This window comes from Salvelinus sp. IW2-2015, linkage group LG3 (assembly GCF_002910315.2).
Source record: "Salvelinus sp. IW2-2015 linkage group LG3, ASM291031v2, whole genome shotgun sequence".
Taxonomy (NCBI): Eukaryota; Metazoa; Chordata; class Actinopteri; order Salmoniformes; family Salmonidae; genus Salvelinus; species Salvelinus sp. IW2-2015.
Window position 1 is genome coordinate 35,716,096 of NC_036840.1, and position 15,809 is coordinate 35,731,904.

Here is a 15,809-nt window from a genome sequence, read left to right on the forward strand (position 1 = left end):
GGGGATTTAGAGGAGACATCTGGTCGGTATAGGACACGCTAGGTGAGGTGGACGGGGGATTGGGAGGGGAGACCATCTGGTCTCTGATAGGACACAGCTAGGTGAGGGTGCAGGGGGATGTAGGGGAGAACATCTGGTCCTGATAGGACACAGCTAGGTGAGGGTGGCGGGGGATTGGAGGGAGACATTCTGGTCCTGATAGGACACAGTAGGTGAGGGTCGGGGGATTGGAGGGAGACATCTGTCCTGATAGGACACAGCTAGGTGAGGGTGGCAATGGGATAGGAGGAGACATCTTGGTTCCTGATAGGACATCAAGCTAGGTGATCTCTCTCGCCACCCTCACCTAGCTGTGTCCTATCAGGACCAGATGTCTCCCTCTATTCCCCCGCCACCCTCACCTAGCTGTGTCCTATCAGGACCAGATGTCTCCCTCCAATCCCCCGCCACCCTCACCTAGCTGGGTTCTATATGGCCTGTCTTGGCCCTCTTTTCATTCAGAGTTACAATCATGTTTTTTCTGTCTTTCTCTCTCTTTCAACATTTCTCTTTTCCTTTTTCATTCGTCTCTGTCCGGTGTCTCCACAGTCTATGATACATCTTCTGAGAGGTAATGTTCAAAACCAAAGACATCCTGTTTATTTACTTCCTATTTCGTTCAGAAGTTAGGTGGTGTATCCCCTGCAGCCCATTCCAGGACCACCAGCTTCACCTCATCTTTTTTCTCTCTCTCTAGTTCCTTTGACCCTTTCTCTCTAAATAATGAGGTGCCGGTCATAGTGGGGTCCAAAGGAGACACGGTAACCAGGATTAATGGGACCTTTGTCTGAAGGATCTCTACTGGTTGAACACGGTCAAGAAAAAAAGCAGGTTCATAGCGAGATTGACCAGTAATGGGAATTCAAAGAGGTGTAAGGCACAGATATGGTCATTATATTCAGATGATATTGACAAATCATGTTGAGTTAATAATCATCTCTAAATCAATATTTTATCACTTTGGTCAATTCATACTTACATCCTCCTTTGAAGAATCCTCTTTAAACTCCCCGTCCATTTTGTAGAATATTAAATGAACAACATAAAACGTGTTCCATTGATTCCTCTTTCATTATTTGCTGCAAGCTTCTTCTATGTTCCCCTTTCTTTTTGTACTTTTTCACCTTGGGTGTTAATTAAACTGTGAGAGTGTGACAGAGTTTTTTCCCTCCATTTTATCAGCAACAACCAATAACCCTTCTTCCCGGAGAGACACAATTTTGGATCTCTCCTCCTTTTCATCATCAACCCTCTCATCAAGGGTGTACTCTTGTATTCAGCCTCTCTCTGATAACAGCATTTCATATTCCTCAAGAAAGCAAACTCAAGAAAACACATGGAATAGGGAAATGCAACGACACCCATCTCCCGGATAATAATCCTGAAGAAGTGGAGACAAAAGTAATTCATCTGCAAGTCGTCAACACTGGCAGGTTGACTTTTTGACTGAGGACGGGTAATAATTGTGATACTTTCAGAATTGATGAGTGTAATCCAGACAGTCATGCCAACCCGGTTGAAATGGGGAGGAAGATGAAAATAAGGAATGTACACAGAGGAGTGTTTATGTAACAAAACAAAGAAAGTGTATCAAATAAAGTTTTGTTCCAATCTGTTTCGCAGAGATGGATAGGAGCAGGAATCAAAAGAAACAGGCAATTTAGCCTCAGTGTGATAAGGGAGAATGAACAAACACACCTAGATTTTCTTCAGTTTTATTGTATTTGCACATTCCAATACTTTGTCTCAAACATTGTCTGGATCCTCGAAACTAATTCCAAACCTTGACTTGAACAGAATCACACAAAAGATAAACCCACTCCAGCAGTACATCCACTCAACACGCTCCGGTTTGAGCACTCTACAGAAGTATCAGTGTCAGGTAGACACCGAGAGACGTGTTTTTTTGTTGTCTTTCCCACCCCTCTACCTCTCTTCCCAACGTCGTGTTGCTTCCACACGATCATGTGTATCCCAGGTCAGAGGAAGTTGTGTGTGTGTGGAATGTGAAATAATAGGCCTGCTTGATTATATCAAACCTCCTTTTCTGCCCGGGTTTTGAACACCTCAATAAAACCTTTCATTTGTATCACCCTCTGCAGATGAGCTCCCTGTCAGTGTGCTGGGTGTGCTTTGAACTGAAGAGATCTACAGAGAGAGAGTAATAAGAGAGGAGGGGAAAAAAGAGAAGGGGAGACGGACTGATTCTGAGAGTAGAGTAGTAAGCTGTGTCGTTTTGGAGGATGTCCAGACCTCAACTCAGCTCCTGATGAGGGAAGTGAGATTAACACTGATTCAGCAAGGGTAGAAATATTATGCTTCTTTAACTGATTAACATACATGTGTTTATCTGCTTGTTTTGGATGGTTCCTAAATATGCCATTGTACTCCCTATTGTGGTTCCTTCTTACTGTAAATATGCCATTGTACTCCCTATTGTGGTTCCTTCTTACTGTAAATATGCCAGTGTACTCCCCATTGTGGTTCCTTCTTACTGTAAATATGCCATTGTACTCCCCATTGTGGTTCCTTCTTACTGTAAATATGCCAGTGTACTCCACATTGTGGTTCCTTCTTACTGTAAATAAGCCATTGTCATCCCCATTGTGGTTCCTTCTTACTGTAAATATGCCATTGTCCTCCCCATGGTGGTTCCTTCTTATTGTAAATGTACCATTGTCCTACCCGTGGTGGTTCCTTCCTACTGTAAATCTGCAATTCCTGTTGTGATTCCTTCTTATTGTAAATGTGCCATTCACATGGGGGTTTATTCTTACTGTATATGTGCCATTCCCATTGTGGTTATGTCTTACTTTAAATGTACCATCATCCTCCCCATTATTGCTTCTTACTGTAAAAAGATTAAACTTAACTTTTCCCTCTGTAGTATAGTTGACATTTAAACATTTCAGCACATTCCAATCACAGCACAGTAGAGTCCGTTGGCATGAGGCCTACATGAGGCCTACTTGAGGCCTACAGTATATGTACATACTATATATACTGTAAACATAAATATACTGAGCAGAAATATGAATTGCAACATGCAGCAATTTCAAAGATTTTACTGACTTACAGTTCATAGAAGGAAATCAGTAAAATGAAATAAATTCATTAGGCCCTAATCTATGGATTTCATATGACTGGGAACACAGATATGAATCTGTTGGTCACAGATACCTTAAAAAAAGGTAGGGTCGTGGATCAGAAAACCAGTCAGTATCTGGGGTGACAACCATTTGCGTCATGCAGTGCGACACATCTCATTCGTATAGAGTTGATCAGGCTGTTGATTGTGGCCTGTGGAATGTTGTCCTACTCCTCTTCAATGGCTGTGTGAAGTTGCTGGATATTGGCGAGACCTGGAACACGTTGTCATACACGTCGATCCAGAGCATCCCAAACATGCTCAATGGGTGACATGTCTGGTGAGAATGCAGGCCATGGAAGAACTGGGACATTTTCAGCTTCCAGGAATTGTGTACAGATCCATGCGACATGGAGCCGTGCATTATCATGCTGAAACATGAGGTGATGGTGGGGGATGAATGGCACGACAATGGGCCTCAGGATCTCGTCAGGGTACCTCTGTGCATGCAAATTGCCGTTGATGAAATGCAATTGTGTTCGTTGTCCGTAGCTTATGACTGCCCATACCATAACCCCACCGCCACCATGGGGCACTCGGTTCACAACGTTGACATCAGCAAACCGTTCGCCCACACGAAGCCAAGCAGCCCTGTCTGCCATCTGGCCGGTACAGTTGAAACCGGGATTCATCTGTGAAGAGCACACTTCTCCAGCGTGCCAGTGGCCATTGAAAGTGAGCATTTGCCCACTGAAGTCGGTTACGAAGCCGAACTTCAGTCAGGTCAGGACTCTGATGAGGACGATGAGCACGCAGATGAGCTTCCTTGAGACGGTTTCTGACTGTTTGTTCAGAAAATCTTTGGTTGTGCCAACCCACAGTTTCATCAACTGTCTGGCCACAGACGATCCTGCCGGTGAAGAAGCCAGATGTGGTAGTCCTGGGCTGGCGTGGTAACACATGGTCTGCGGTTGTGAGGCCGGTTGGACATACTGACAAAATCTCTATAACGGCATTGGAGGCGGCTTATGGTAGAGAAATTAACATTAATTTATCTGGAAATAGCTTTGCTGGACATTCCTGCAGTCAACATGCCAATTGCACGTGCCCTCAAAACTCAAGACATCTGTGGCATTGTGTTGTGTGACAAAACTGCACAATTTAGAGTGGCCTTTTATTGTCCCCTGCACAAAGTGCACCTTGGTAATGACCATGCTGTTTAATCAGTTTCTTGATATGCCAAACCTGTCAGGTGGATGGATTATCTTGGCAAAGGATAAATTCTCACTAACAGGGATGTAAACACATTTGTGCCCAAAATCTGAGAGAAAACCTTTTTCTGTGCGTATGGAAAATTTCTAGCATTGTTTATTTCAGCTCATGAAACATCAGACCAACAATTTATATGTTGTGTTTATATTTCTTTGAGTGTGCAAAACATTAGGGACATCTTCCTAATATTGAGTTGCACCCCCTCTTGCCCCCAGAACAACCTCAATTCACCAGGGAATGGACTCGACAAGGTGTTGAAAGCAATCCACAAGGATGCTGGCCCATGTTGATTCCAATGCTTCCCACAGTTGTGTCAAGTTGGCTGGATGTCCTTTGGGTGGTGGACCCTTCTTGATACACAAGGGAAACTGTCAACAGTGAAAAACCCAGCAGGGTTGCAGTTCATGACACACTTAAACCTGTGCGCTTGTTCCCGGTGACAGAGGTAGACAGAGGAAGTGAAGCTCTATCCCTTGTTCCGGTGACAGAGGTAGACAGAGGAAGTGAAGCTCTATCCCTTGTTCCGGTGACAGAGGTAGACAGAGGGAGTGAAGCTCCTTCCCTTGTTCCGGTGACAGAGGTAGACAGAGGGAGTGAAGCTCCTTCCCTTGTTCCCGGTGACAGAGGTAGACAGAGGAAGTGAAGCTCTATCCCTTGTTCCGGTGACAGAGGTAGACAGAGGGAGTGAAAACTGAATACGAACTGGAACACTGCCTCAAGTGGAAAGGACTCCTTAAAAGCTTCCTCCTCTCACGCTGTCTGTCTGTCTGTCTGTCTGTCTGTCTGTCTGTCTGTCTGTCTGTCTGTCTGTCTGTCTGTCTGTCTGTCTCTCTGTCTCTCTGTCTCTCTGTCTGTCTCTCTGTCTGTCTCTCTGTCTCTGTCTCTGTCTCTGTCTCTGTCTCTGTCTCTCTCTCTGTCTCTGTCTCTGTCTCTCTCTCTCTCTTGGTGTCTCTTACAAGAATAAAGTGAGTAAAGCCTCCCCCCCCATCTGAACGTCCATACATCATCAAGCACCAATGTTATACCGAGGCTCTTGAGTATTCATTGTAATATTTATGCACTATCATATTTGTAAGAAGAATGAAATAATCTTACTAAGACAAACCTATCATTTATCAATCCCTTTTTCCCACGCTCGATCCATTTAATCCCAACCAATCGTTTATCAAGCCCGCCTTCCCATGCTAGATCCATTTAATCCCCAACACGCCATGGGTTTCATTCTCAACAACACAATGCCCCAGGAAGACAATATCTCTTCAGGAAGCTCTGTCTAACCATTGGATAGACAGTATTATTAACTGGTTATGTCTATCATAATAAGATATAAAGTTGTGGTCACATATTAAGATAGTAATACATTCCACATATCTTATTCCAAGGTGGCTTGGCAGTCTGAATATATCATTTTCTGTAGGCTAAAATAAATCTTAGTTTAGTGATGCTCTGTTTTTTTTATTCCACCAGTTTCTTCTCTCCAACATACATAATGGACAGTGAGACATACAGTATCAGCAATATTAAATGGAAGGAGGCCTGAAATGTTCCCCTCCCTCATGTCATTACATGCAGTGTAGATTCAAACACCCAGAGGCCTTAAGTCACTGTAGCACAGAGGTTAACCACATCCCTGCTTCCTCCTGCCCTCCATCTTTCCCTCCGTTTCTCCTGCCCTCCATCTCTCCCTCCGTTTCTCCTGCCCTCCACTTTCCCTGCCGTTTCTCCGTGCCCTCACATCTTTCCCTCCGTTTCCTGCCCTCATCTCTCCCTCCGTTTCTCCTGTCCTCCATCTCTCCCTCCGTTTCTCCTGCCCTCATCTTTCCCTCCGTTTCTACTACATTCTCTCCTCCTTCTTCGTATTCTCTCCCTCCGTTTCTCCCTTCCGCCGTCTCACTCTCCATCTCCTCCGTTTTCCTCCTGCCCTCAATCTTCTCCTCCGTTCTCCTTCCATCTCTCCCCGTCTCCTGCCCCATCTTTCCCTCCGTTCCTCCCTACACCGTTTCTCCTCCTCTTCTCTCCCTCCGTTTCTCTGCCTCCTGCTCTCCGTTCCGGCCCATCTTTCCCTCCTTCCCGTCATTCTCTCGTTTTCTGCTCCTCTCCTTCTCTCCATCTCTCCCTCCCGTTCTCCTGCTCTCCATCTTCCCTCCGTTTCTCCTGCTCTCCAATCTTTCCCTCCGTTTCCTCCTGCCCTCTATCTCCGTTGCTTCCTCCCTCCATCTCTCCCTCGCGTTTCTCGCTGCCTCTCCATCTCTCCTCCGTTCCTCCTGCCCTCCATCTTTCCCTCTGTTTCCTCTGCTCTCCAATCTCTCCCTCCGTTTCTTTCTCCGCCCTCCATCTTTCCCTCCGTTCCTCCTGCCCCATCTTCTCCATCTGTTTCTCCTGCCCTCCATCCTCTCCCTCTGTTTTCTCCTGCCTCCATCTCTCCCCTCCGTTTCTCCCGCCCCTCCATCTTTCCCTCCATTCCTCCTGCCCTCCATCTCTCCCTCCGTTTCTCCTGCTCTCCATCTTTCCCCTCCTTTTCCCTGCTCTCTCATCTTTCCCTCCGTTTCTCCTGCCCTCCAGTTCCTTCTCCTGCCCCCATCTCTCCTCGTTCCTCCTCGCCTCCATCTCTCCCTCCGTTTCTTCCTTCCTCACAGCTTTCCCCGTTTCTCCTGCCCTCCATCTCTCCCTCCGTTTCTCTGCCTTCCATCTCTCCCTCCGTTTTCTCCCGCCCTCCCATCTCTCCCTCCTTTCTCCTCTGCCCTCCATCTCTCCTCCGTTTCTCTCCGCCCTCGCACTTTTCCCTCCGCTTCCTCCTGCCCTCCATCTCTCCCTCCGTTTCTCCTGCTCTCCAATCTTTCCCTCCGTTTCTCCTGCCCTCCATCTCTCCCTCCGTTTCTCCTGCCCTCCATCATCTCCCTCCGTTTCTCCTGCCCTCCATCTTTCCCTCCGTTTCTCTCCTGCCCTCGCTATCTTTCCCCTCCGCCCTCTTTCTGCCTTTCCCCGCCCTCCATCTTCCTCCGTTTCTCCTGCGCCTCCATCCTCCTCCGTTTCTCCTGCCCTCCATCTCCCGTTCTCCTGCCCCGATCTCTCCCTCCGTTTTCCTGCCACTCCATCTTTCCCGCCGTTTCTCCTGCCCTCCATCTTTCCCTCCGTTTCTCTCTGCCCAATCTCTCCTCCGTTTCTCCTGTCCCTCCATCTCTCCTCCGTTCTCCTGCCCTCATCTTTTCCTCCGTTTTCCTGCCCTCCATCTCTCCCTCCCGTTCTCCTGCCGCCCTCTCTCCCCTCCGTTTCTCCTGCCCCCATCTCTCCCTCCGTTCTCCTGCCCTCCATCTCTCCTCCGTTTCTTTCCCCGCCCTCCATCTTCCCTCCGTTCCTCCTCCTCCATCTCTCTCCTCCGTTCTCCTGCTCTCCATCTTTCCCTCCGTTTCTCCTGCCTCCAATCTTCCCTCCGTTTCTCCTGCCCTCCATCTCTCCCTCCCGTTTCTCCTGCTCTCCATCTTTCCCGTTCGCTGTCTCTCTTCCTGCCTCCATCTCTCTCGTTTCTCCTGCCCTCCATCTCTCCCTCCGTTCCTCCTGCCTCCATCTTTTTCCTCTCGTCTTCTCCTGCCCTCCATCTCCTCTTTTCTCTCCGCCTCCATTCCTCTTCCTCGCCTCAGCATCTTTCCCTCCGTTCCTCCTGCCCATCCCCTGTTCCCTCCTCATTCTCTCCCCTGTTTCTCCTGCCCTCCATCTCTCCCTCTGTCTCGCTGTATCTCTCCCCTCTCCGCGCCCTCACATCTTTTCCCCTCCATTCCCCTGCCCTCCATCTCTCCCTCCGTTTCTTCTCTGCTCTCATCTTCTCCTTCCGTTTCTCCTGCTCTCCAATCTTTCCTCCGTTTCTCCTGCCCTCCACTCTCCGTTTCTCCTGCCCTCCATCTCTCTCTCCTCGTTCTCCTGGCCCTCCATCTCTCCCTCCGTTCTTCTCCTTCCCTCCAGCTTTCCCTCGCGTTCTCCTGCCCTCCATCTCTCCCCTCCGTTTCCATCTTTCGCTTTCCATCTCTCCCTCCGTTTCTTCCCGCCCTCCATCTCTCCCTCCGTTTCTCCTGCCTCTCGCAATCTCTCCCTCCGTTTCCTCCGCCCTCCATCTTTCCCCTCCCGTTCCTCCTGCCCTACCATCCTCTCCCTCCGTTTCTCCTGCTCTCCACTTTCCCCTACTGTCTTCCTGCCACTCGCATCCTCCCTCCGTTTCTCCTGCCCTCCATCTCTCCTCTCGTTTCCCCTGCCTCCATCTTTCGCCTCCGTTTTCCCTGCCCTCCATCTTCCCTCCGTTTCTCCCTGCCCCTCCATCTCTCCTCCGTTTCTCCTGCACTCTCATCTTTTCCTCCGGTTTTCTCCTGCCCCTCGATTCCCCGTCCGTTTCTCCCTGCCCTCCATCTCTCCCTCCGTTTCTCCTGCCCTCCATCTTTCCGCCGTTCTCGTTTCTCCTGCCCTCCATCTTTCCCCCGTTCTCCTGCCTCAATCTCTCCCTCCGTTCTCCTGTCCCTCCTCTCCCCCTCCGTTCCCTGCCCTCCATCTTTCCTCCGTTTCTCCTGCCTCCATCTCTCCCTCCGTTTCTCCCTGCTCCTCCCTCATCTCCTGCCCTCCTTTCTCTGCCTCCTTTCTCCTCCGTGCTCCTGCCTCATCTCTCACCTCCGTTTCTCTCTCCGCCCTCGCATCTTCCCTCCGTTTCCTCCTGCCCTCCATCTCTCCCTCCGTTTCTCCTGCTCTCCATCTTCCCTCCGTTTTTCTCCTCCTGCCCTCCATCTCTCCCTCGTTTCTCCTGCCCTTCCATCTCTCCCTCCGTTTCTCCTGCTCTCCATCTCCCTCCGTTTCTCCTGCCTCTCCATCTCCGTTGCCTCCTGCCCTCCATCTCCCCTCCGTTCTCCTGCCTGCTCCTCTCTCCCTCGTTCCTCCTTGCCCTCCATCTTTCCCTCTGTTTCCTCCTGCCCTCATCTCTCCCTCCGTTCTCTCCCGCCTCGCATCTTTCCCTCGTTCCTCCTGCCTCCATCTCTCCCTCTGTGTTCTCCCTGCCCTCCATCTCCTCCCTCTGTTTCTCCTGCCCTCCATCTCTCCCTCCGTTTCTCCGCCCTCCATCTTTCCCTCCCTTCCTCCTGCCCTCCATCTCTCCTCCGTTTCTCCGCTCTCCATCTTTCCCTCCGTTTCTCCTGCTCTCCAATCTTTCCCTCCGTTTCTGCCTGCCCCTCCATCTCCGTTTCTCCTGCCTCCATCTCTCCCTCCCGTTCCTCCTGCCCTCCAATTCTCTCCTTTCCCGTTTCTCCTTCCCTCCAGCTTTCCACCTCCGTTTCTCCTGCCCTCCATCTCTCCTCCTTTCTCCTGCCTTCCATCTCTCCTCCGTTTCTTCTCCCGCCCTCCATCTTCTTCCCTCCCGTTTCTCCTGCCCTCCATCTCTCCCTCCGTTTTCTCGTCCCTCCGTTCTCCGCCCTCCATCTTCTCCCTCCGTTCCTGCCTGCCCTCAGCATCTCTCCCTCTATCGTTTCTCCATTCCCTCCAGCTTTCCCTCCGTTTCTCCCTGCCCTCCCTCTCTCCCTCCGTTTCTCTCCGCCCTCCATCTTTCCCTCCGTTCCTTCCTGCCCTCCATCTTCTCCCTCCGTTTCTCCTGGCCCCTCCATTCTCCCTCCGTTCCTCCTGCCCCCTCCATCTCGTCCCTCCGTTTCCTCCTTCCCTCCAGCTTTCCCTCGTTTCTCCTGCCCTCCATCTCTCGCCTCCCGTTTCTCCCTGCCTTCCATCCTACCTCCGTTTCTCTCCGCCCTCCATCTCTCCTCGTTTCTCCTGCCCTCCATCTCTCCCTCCGTTTCTCCCGCCCTCCTCTTTCCCTCCGTTACTCTTCTGCCCTCCATCCTCCCTCCGTTTCTCCTGCTCTCCATCTTTCCCTCGTTCTCTCCTGCCCTCCATCTCTCCCCGTGTTCTTCCTGCCCTCCATCTCTCCCTCCGTTTCTTCCTGCCCTCCTATCTTTTCCCCTCCGTTCTCTTCCTGCTCTCGCATCTTTCCCTCCGTTTCTCCTGCCCTCCATCTCATTTCTTCCTGCCCTCCAAGTCCTCTCCCTCCGTTCCTCCTGCCCTCCATCTCTCCTCCGTTTCTCCCTTCCCTCCAGCTTTCCCTCCGTTCTCTCCTGCCTCCATCTCTCCTCCGTTCTCCTGCCTTCCATCGCCTCCCTCCGTTTCTCACCGCCTCCATCTCTCCCTCCGTTTCTCCTGCCCTCCATTCTCTCCCTCCGTTTCTCCCGCCCTCCATCTTGTCCCTCCGTTCCTCCTGCCCTCCATCTCTCCCTCCGTTCCTCTCTGCTCTCCATTCGTTTTCCCCTCCTTTTCTCCTGCCCTCCCATCTCTCCCTTCCGTTTCCTCCTGCCCTCCATCTCTCCCTCCGTTTCTCCTGCCCTCCATCTTTTCCCTCCGTTTTCTCCTGCCCTCCATCTCTCCCTCCGTTTTTCTCCTTCCCCATCTCTCCCGTTTCTCCTGCCCTCCATCTCTCCCTCCGTTTCTCCTGCCTCCATGCTCTCCCTCCGTTTTCTCCCGGCCCTCGCAATCTTTTCCTCCGTTCCTCCTGCCCTCCATCTCTCCCTCCGTTTCTCCTGCTCCTCATCTTTCCCTCCGTTTCCACTGCCCTCCATCTCTCCCTCCGTTTTCCTGCTCTCCATCTTTCCTCCGTTTCTCCTGTCTCTCAATCTTTCCCATCCGTTCTCCTGCCCCCTCCATCTCTCCCTCCGTTCTCCTGCCCTCAATTCTTTCCCTCCTTTCTCCTGCTCTCCATCTTTCCCTCGTTTCTCCTGGCCCTCACATCTCCGTTCCTCCTGCCTCCATCTCTCCCTCTGTTTCTCCTGCCCTCCATCCTCTCCTCCGTCCTCCTGCCCTCCATCTTTCCCTCCGTTTTTTCCTGCCCTCCATCTCTCCCTCCATTTCTCCCCGCCCTCCAATCTTCCTCCTCCTCCTGCCCTCCACTCTCCCTCCGTTTCTCCTGCCCTCCATCTCTCCCTCCGTTTCTCCTGCCCTCCATCTCTCCCTCCGTTCCTCCTCCTCCATCTCTCGCCCTCTGTTTCTCCTGCCTCATCTCTCCCTCTGTTTCTCCTGCCTTCCATCTCTCCCTCCGTTTCTCCTGCCTCCACCCCCCCCTTCTCCGCCTCCCCGTTTTCCCCTTCCCTGCCCTCGCATCTTTCCCTCTGTTTTCTCCTGCCGCTCCATCCTCTCACCTTCCCGTTTCTCCCGCCCTCCATCTTTCCCTCCGTCCTCCTGCCCTCCATCTCTCCCCTCCGTTCCTCCTGCCCTCCATCATCTCCCTCTGTTTCTCCTGCCTTCCATCTCTCCCTCTTTTCTCCTGCCCCTCCATCCTCCCCTCCGTTCTCCTGCCCTCCACTTTCCCTCTGTATTCTCACTGCCCTCCATCTCTTTCCCTCCGTTTCTCCCGCCCTCCATCTTTCCCTCCGTTCCTCCTGCCCCCATTTCTCCCCCGTTCCTCCTGCCCTCCATTCTCTCCCTCTGTTCTCATGCCCTCCATCTCTCCCTCTGTTTCTCCTGCCTTCACTCTCCCTCCTTTCCTCCTGCCTTCATCTCTTCCCTCTGTTCCTCCTGCCTTCCATCTCTCCCTCCGTTCCTCCTGCCTCCATCTCTCCCTCCGTTTCTCCTGCCCTTCCATCTCTCCCTCCGTTCCTCTGCCCTCCATCTTGTCCCTCTGTTCTCCTGCCTCCAATCTCTCCTCCGTTCTCCGCCCTCCATCTTTCCCTCCGTTTCCTCCTGCCTTCCATCTCTCCCCTCCGTTCCTCCTGCCTCCATCTCTCCCTCTGGTTTCTCCTGCCCTCCATCTCTCCCTCCGTTTCCTGCCTTCCATCTCCTCCCGTTCCCCTGCCCTCCATCTTTCCCCTCTGTTTCTCTGCCTTCCATCCTCCCTCCGTTCCTCCATCTCTCCCTCCGTTTCCTCCTGCCCTCCATCTTTCCACTGTTCTCTCGCCCTCTATCTCCCCTCCGTTTCTCCCGCCCTCCATCTTTCCCTCCTTCCTCCTGCCCTCCATCTCTCCCTCCGTTCCTCCTGCCCTCGCATCTCTCCCTCTGTTTCTCCTCCCCCATCTCTCCTCTGTTCTCCCCTTCCATATCTCCTCCGTCTCCTGCCCTTCCATCTCTCCTCCGTTACATCTGCCTTCCATCTCTCCCTCCTTCCTCCTGCCAGTCCCATCCCCCCTCCGTTCCTCCTGCTCCATCCCTCCCTCCGTTTCTCCTGCCCCTCCATCTCTCCCTCCGTTTCTCCGCCTCCATATTCTCCCTCCGTTTCTCCTGCCCTCCCATCTCTCCCTTCCGTATCCCTCCTAACCTCCATCTCTCCCTCCGTTCCTCCTGCCCTCACATCTCTTCCTCCGTTCCTCCTGCCCTCCATCTCCTCCCTCCGTTTCCTCCTCCCTCCATCTCTCCCTCCGTTTCTCCCCGCCTTCCATCTCTCCCTCTGTTTCTCCTGCCCTCCACATCTCTCCCTCCCGTTCTCTCCTTCTCCACTCTCCCTCCGTTTCTCCCTGCCTCCCCATCTCTCCCTCCGTTCCCTCCTGCCTTCCATCTCTCCTTCCGTTCCTCCTGCCTTCCATCTCTCCTCCGTCCTCCTGCCTTCCATCTCTCCCTCCCCCGTTTCCCGCTTGCCTTCCATCTCTCCCTCCGTTCCTCCTGCCTCCATCTCTCCCCCCGGTTCCTCCTTGCCTTCCATCTTTCCTCCCGTTCTCCTGCCCTCCATCTCTCCTCCGTTCCTCCTGCCCCCATCCTCCCTCCGTCCTCCTGCCCTCCCTCTCTCCTCCGTCCTCCTGCCCTCCATCTCTCCCTCCGTTCCTCCGCCTCCAATCTCTCCCCTTCCGTTCCCCTGCCCTCCAGTCTTTCCTCTGTTTCTCCATGCCTTCCATCTCTTCCCCTCCGTTCTCCATCTCTCCCTCCCGTTCTCCTGCCCTCCATCTCTCCCTCCGTTCTTCCTCCCTCCATCTCTCCCTCCGTTCCTCCTTTGCCCCTCCTCTCTTCCCTCCGTTCCTCCTGCCCTCCATCTCTCCCTCCGTTCCTCCTGCCCCCATCTCTCCCTCCGTTCCTCCTGCCCTCCATCTCTCCCTCCCGTTCCTCTGCCCTCACATCTTTCCCTCTGTTTCTTTCACTGCCCTCCATCTCTCCCTCCGTTTCTCCCCCGCCTTCCAATCTCCCACTCCTGTTTCTCCTGCCCTCCAATCTCTCGCCTCCCGTTTCTCCTGCCCTCCATCTCTCCCTCCGTTTCTCCTGCCGACCTCCATCATCGTCGCAACTCGCGGTTGCCTCCTGCGGCGTAATACCATCGTGCTAAGCCCTCCGTGTTCCCTCCTGACCTTCCATCTCTTCCCCTCCGTTCCCTGAGCCTTCAGGGCTCCTCCCTCCTGTTATCTCCTGCACTTCCACTCTCGTCCCTCACGTTCCTCGCTGCCTTCACATCGTCGTCCGCCCCGTTCCCTCTCTGCCTTTCCATTTCCCTCCGTTCCTCCTGCCCTCCATCTCTCCCTCCGTTCCTTCCTGCCCTCCATCTTTCCCCCGTTTCCTCCTGCCTCCATCTCTCCCTCCGTTCCTCCTGCCTTCCATCTCTCCCCCCGTTTCCCTCCTGCCTTCCATCTTTCCCTCCGTTCCTCCTGCCCTCCATCTCTCCCTCCGTTTCCTCCTGCTACCCTCCATCTTCTCCCTCCGTTCCTCCTGCCCCTCCATCTCTCCCTCCGTCCTCCTGCCCTCCATCTCTCCCTCCCGTTCTCCTGCCCTCCATTCTCTCCCTTCCGTTTCCTCTTTGTCTTCCATCTCTCCCTCCGTTCCTTCCTGCCTTCTCTCTTCCCTCCGATCCTCCTGCCTCCATCTCCTCTCCTCCTGTTCCTCCTGTGCCTTTCCATCCTCTCCCTCCGTTCCTCATGCCCTCCATCTCTCCCTCCGTTCCTCCTGCCCTCCAGTATCTCCTCCTCGTTCCTCCTGCCCTCCATCTCATCCTCCGTCCTCCTGCCCTCCATCTCTCCCTCCATTCCTCCCTGCCCTCCATCTCTGCCCTCGTCTTCTGCCCTCCATTCTCCCTCCGTTCCTTCCTGCCCCTCACATCTCTCCCTCCGTTCCTCCTGACCCTCCATTCTCTCCCTCCGTTCTCCTTGCTTCCATCTCTTCCCTTCCGTTCCTCTGCCCTCCATCTCTCCCTCCGTTCCTCCCTGCCCTCCATCTCCCCTCCGGTTCCTCCTGCCCTCCATCTCTCCCTTCCGTTCCTCCTGCCCTCCATCTCTCCCTCCTCCAATAGTTCTCTATGGATATCATCTTTCCACCACTTCTTCGTCTATCTTCATATCACCCCCAGCTTCCAATGCAAATTAATTACTTAAAATCATAATCAATTGGTGATTTTCCTGGATTTTTACAGACTCTACATGCTTTGTAAGTAGGAAAAACGCCTGCAAAATCGGCCAGTGTATCAAAATACTTGTTCTCTCCACTGTATGTATGTATGTATGTATGTATGTATGTATGTATGTATGTATGTATGTATGTATGTATGTATGTATGTATGTATGTTGAATTCAGGCATAGTGTACATGACGCAGAATTCTAATACTGTGCCCTCCATGTACTGTGCTTCAGGGGAGGCTCTTGGGGATGAATAAGTTACTGTGAGTAGAGGTGGGATATAGCTAGTTGTGGTAGTTTGTGGTTCATTGCTTTGACCACGATGCACAAAGTATAGGGCTACCTGGTGAGGACTTGGTCTCTATCAAAATAATAATGGATTGACTGTGGGACATCATCATTGAAAATAGATTGAGGCCTATTTGTTAAACCTGCCCAATACCAGCCTCACGTAATAATCCCACACTCTGGCCTTTGGGTCGCGACATTGCAGTGAGCGGCATGAAAACCCTTGATGTGGACATTCTTTGTTCACCGTACGTAGGCAGTAGCTACACCTCCACTCCATTCCACTCCACAACTCTCTGATCATCAATCATCCAATGAGATTAAATGAATCGGTTAATGAATCACTCAGACAATCAATCGATCACACTGCCTGTTCAATGCCGACCCAAGGTTAATATGTTTATGAACTGACAGGAAAATGATTAACGCTGCAATTTCAAAATGGCCGCCTTCTTCACAATCGCAAAAAATCCCCTAAACCTAAAAAATGATTATGCAGTATTTATTTTAATGCGATTGAACCGATAGCCTGTTTATAAATGTCCTCAGTACCATATGAAATCTACATCGGTATGGAAGCAATTTGAGCATTTATTTGCGGCCTGCGTCACAAATACCAAATCACACGAAGCTGTGTTTGTGTGCTATATTTCCTGGGTAATTATGGGTACCACAAGCAGCTGGGTGTCTGTTGAATCCACCATGACAAAAGACACCTATGTAATGTAATCATTAAAGCATGCGAATAAATCAC

General features: G+C 52.0%; 3 protein-coding genes across 3 annotated transcripts; all 3 read right to left on the reverse strand.

The window, feature by feature from the left end:
• Positions 1-8,033: 8,033 nt before the first annotated feature.
• LOC139029511 (octapeptide-repeat protein T2-like) lies at positions 8,034-8,855 on the reverse strand. The gene has a single exon (XM_070449652.1). It carries the CDS (start codon positions 8,853-8,855, stop codon positions 8,034-8,036), a length of 822 nt encoding a protein of 273 aa, XP_070305753.1.
• A 20-nt stretch (positions 8,856-8,875) lies between these two features.
• On the reverse strand, positions 8,876-9,352 carry LOC139029512 (octapeptide-repeat protein T2-like). Its single transcript, XM_070449655.1, has one exon. The coding sequence runs from the start codon at positions 9,350-9,352 to the stop codon at positions 8,876-8,878; it is 477 nt and encodes a 158-aa protein (XP_070305756.1).
• Positions 9,353-13,782: 4,430 nt separating this feature from the next.
• Positions 13,783-14,616, reverse strand: LOC111980864 (octapeptide-repeat protein T2-like). The gene has a single exon (XM_070449657.1). The coding sequence runs from the start codon at positions 14,614-14,616 to the stop codon at positions 13,783-13,785; it is 834 nt and encodes a 277-aa protein (XP_070305758.1).
• Positions 14,617-15,809: the final 1,193 nt, after the last annotated feature.

Bases quoted from the DNA above. Each gene is read 5' to 3' on its own strand.
- LOC139029511 (XM_070449652.1), bottom strand. From the start codon at position 8,855: ATGGAGGGCAGGAGAAACGAGAACGGCGGAAAGATGGAGGGCAGGAGA.
- LOC139029512 (XM_070449655.1), bottom strand. From the start codon at position 9,352: ATGAGGGCAGGAGGAAACAGAGGGAAAGATGGAGGGCAAGGAGGAACG.
- LOC111980864 (XM_070449657.1), bottom strand. From the start codon at position 14,616: ATGGAGGGCAGGAGGAACCGGAGGGGAGATGGAGGGCAGGGAGGAACG.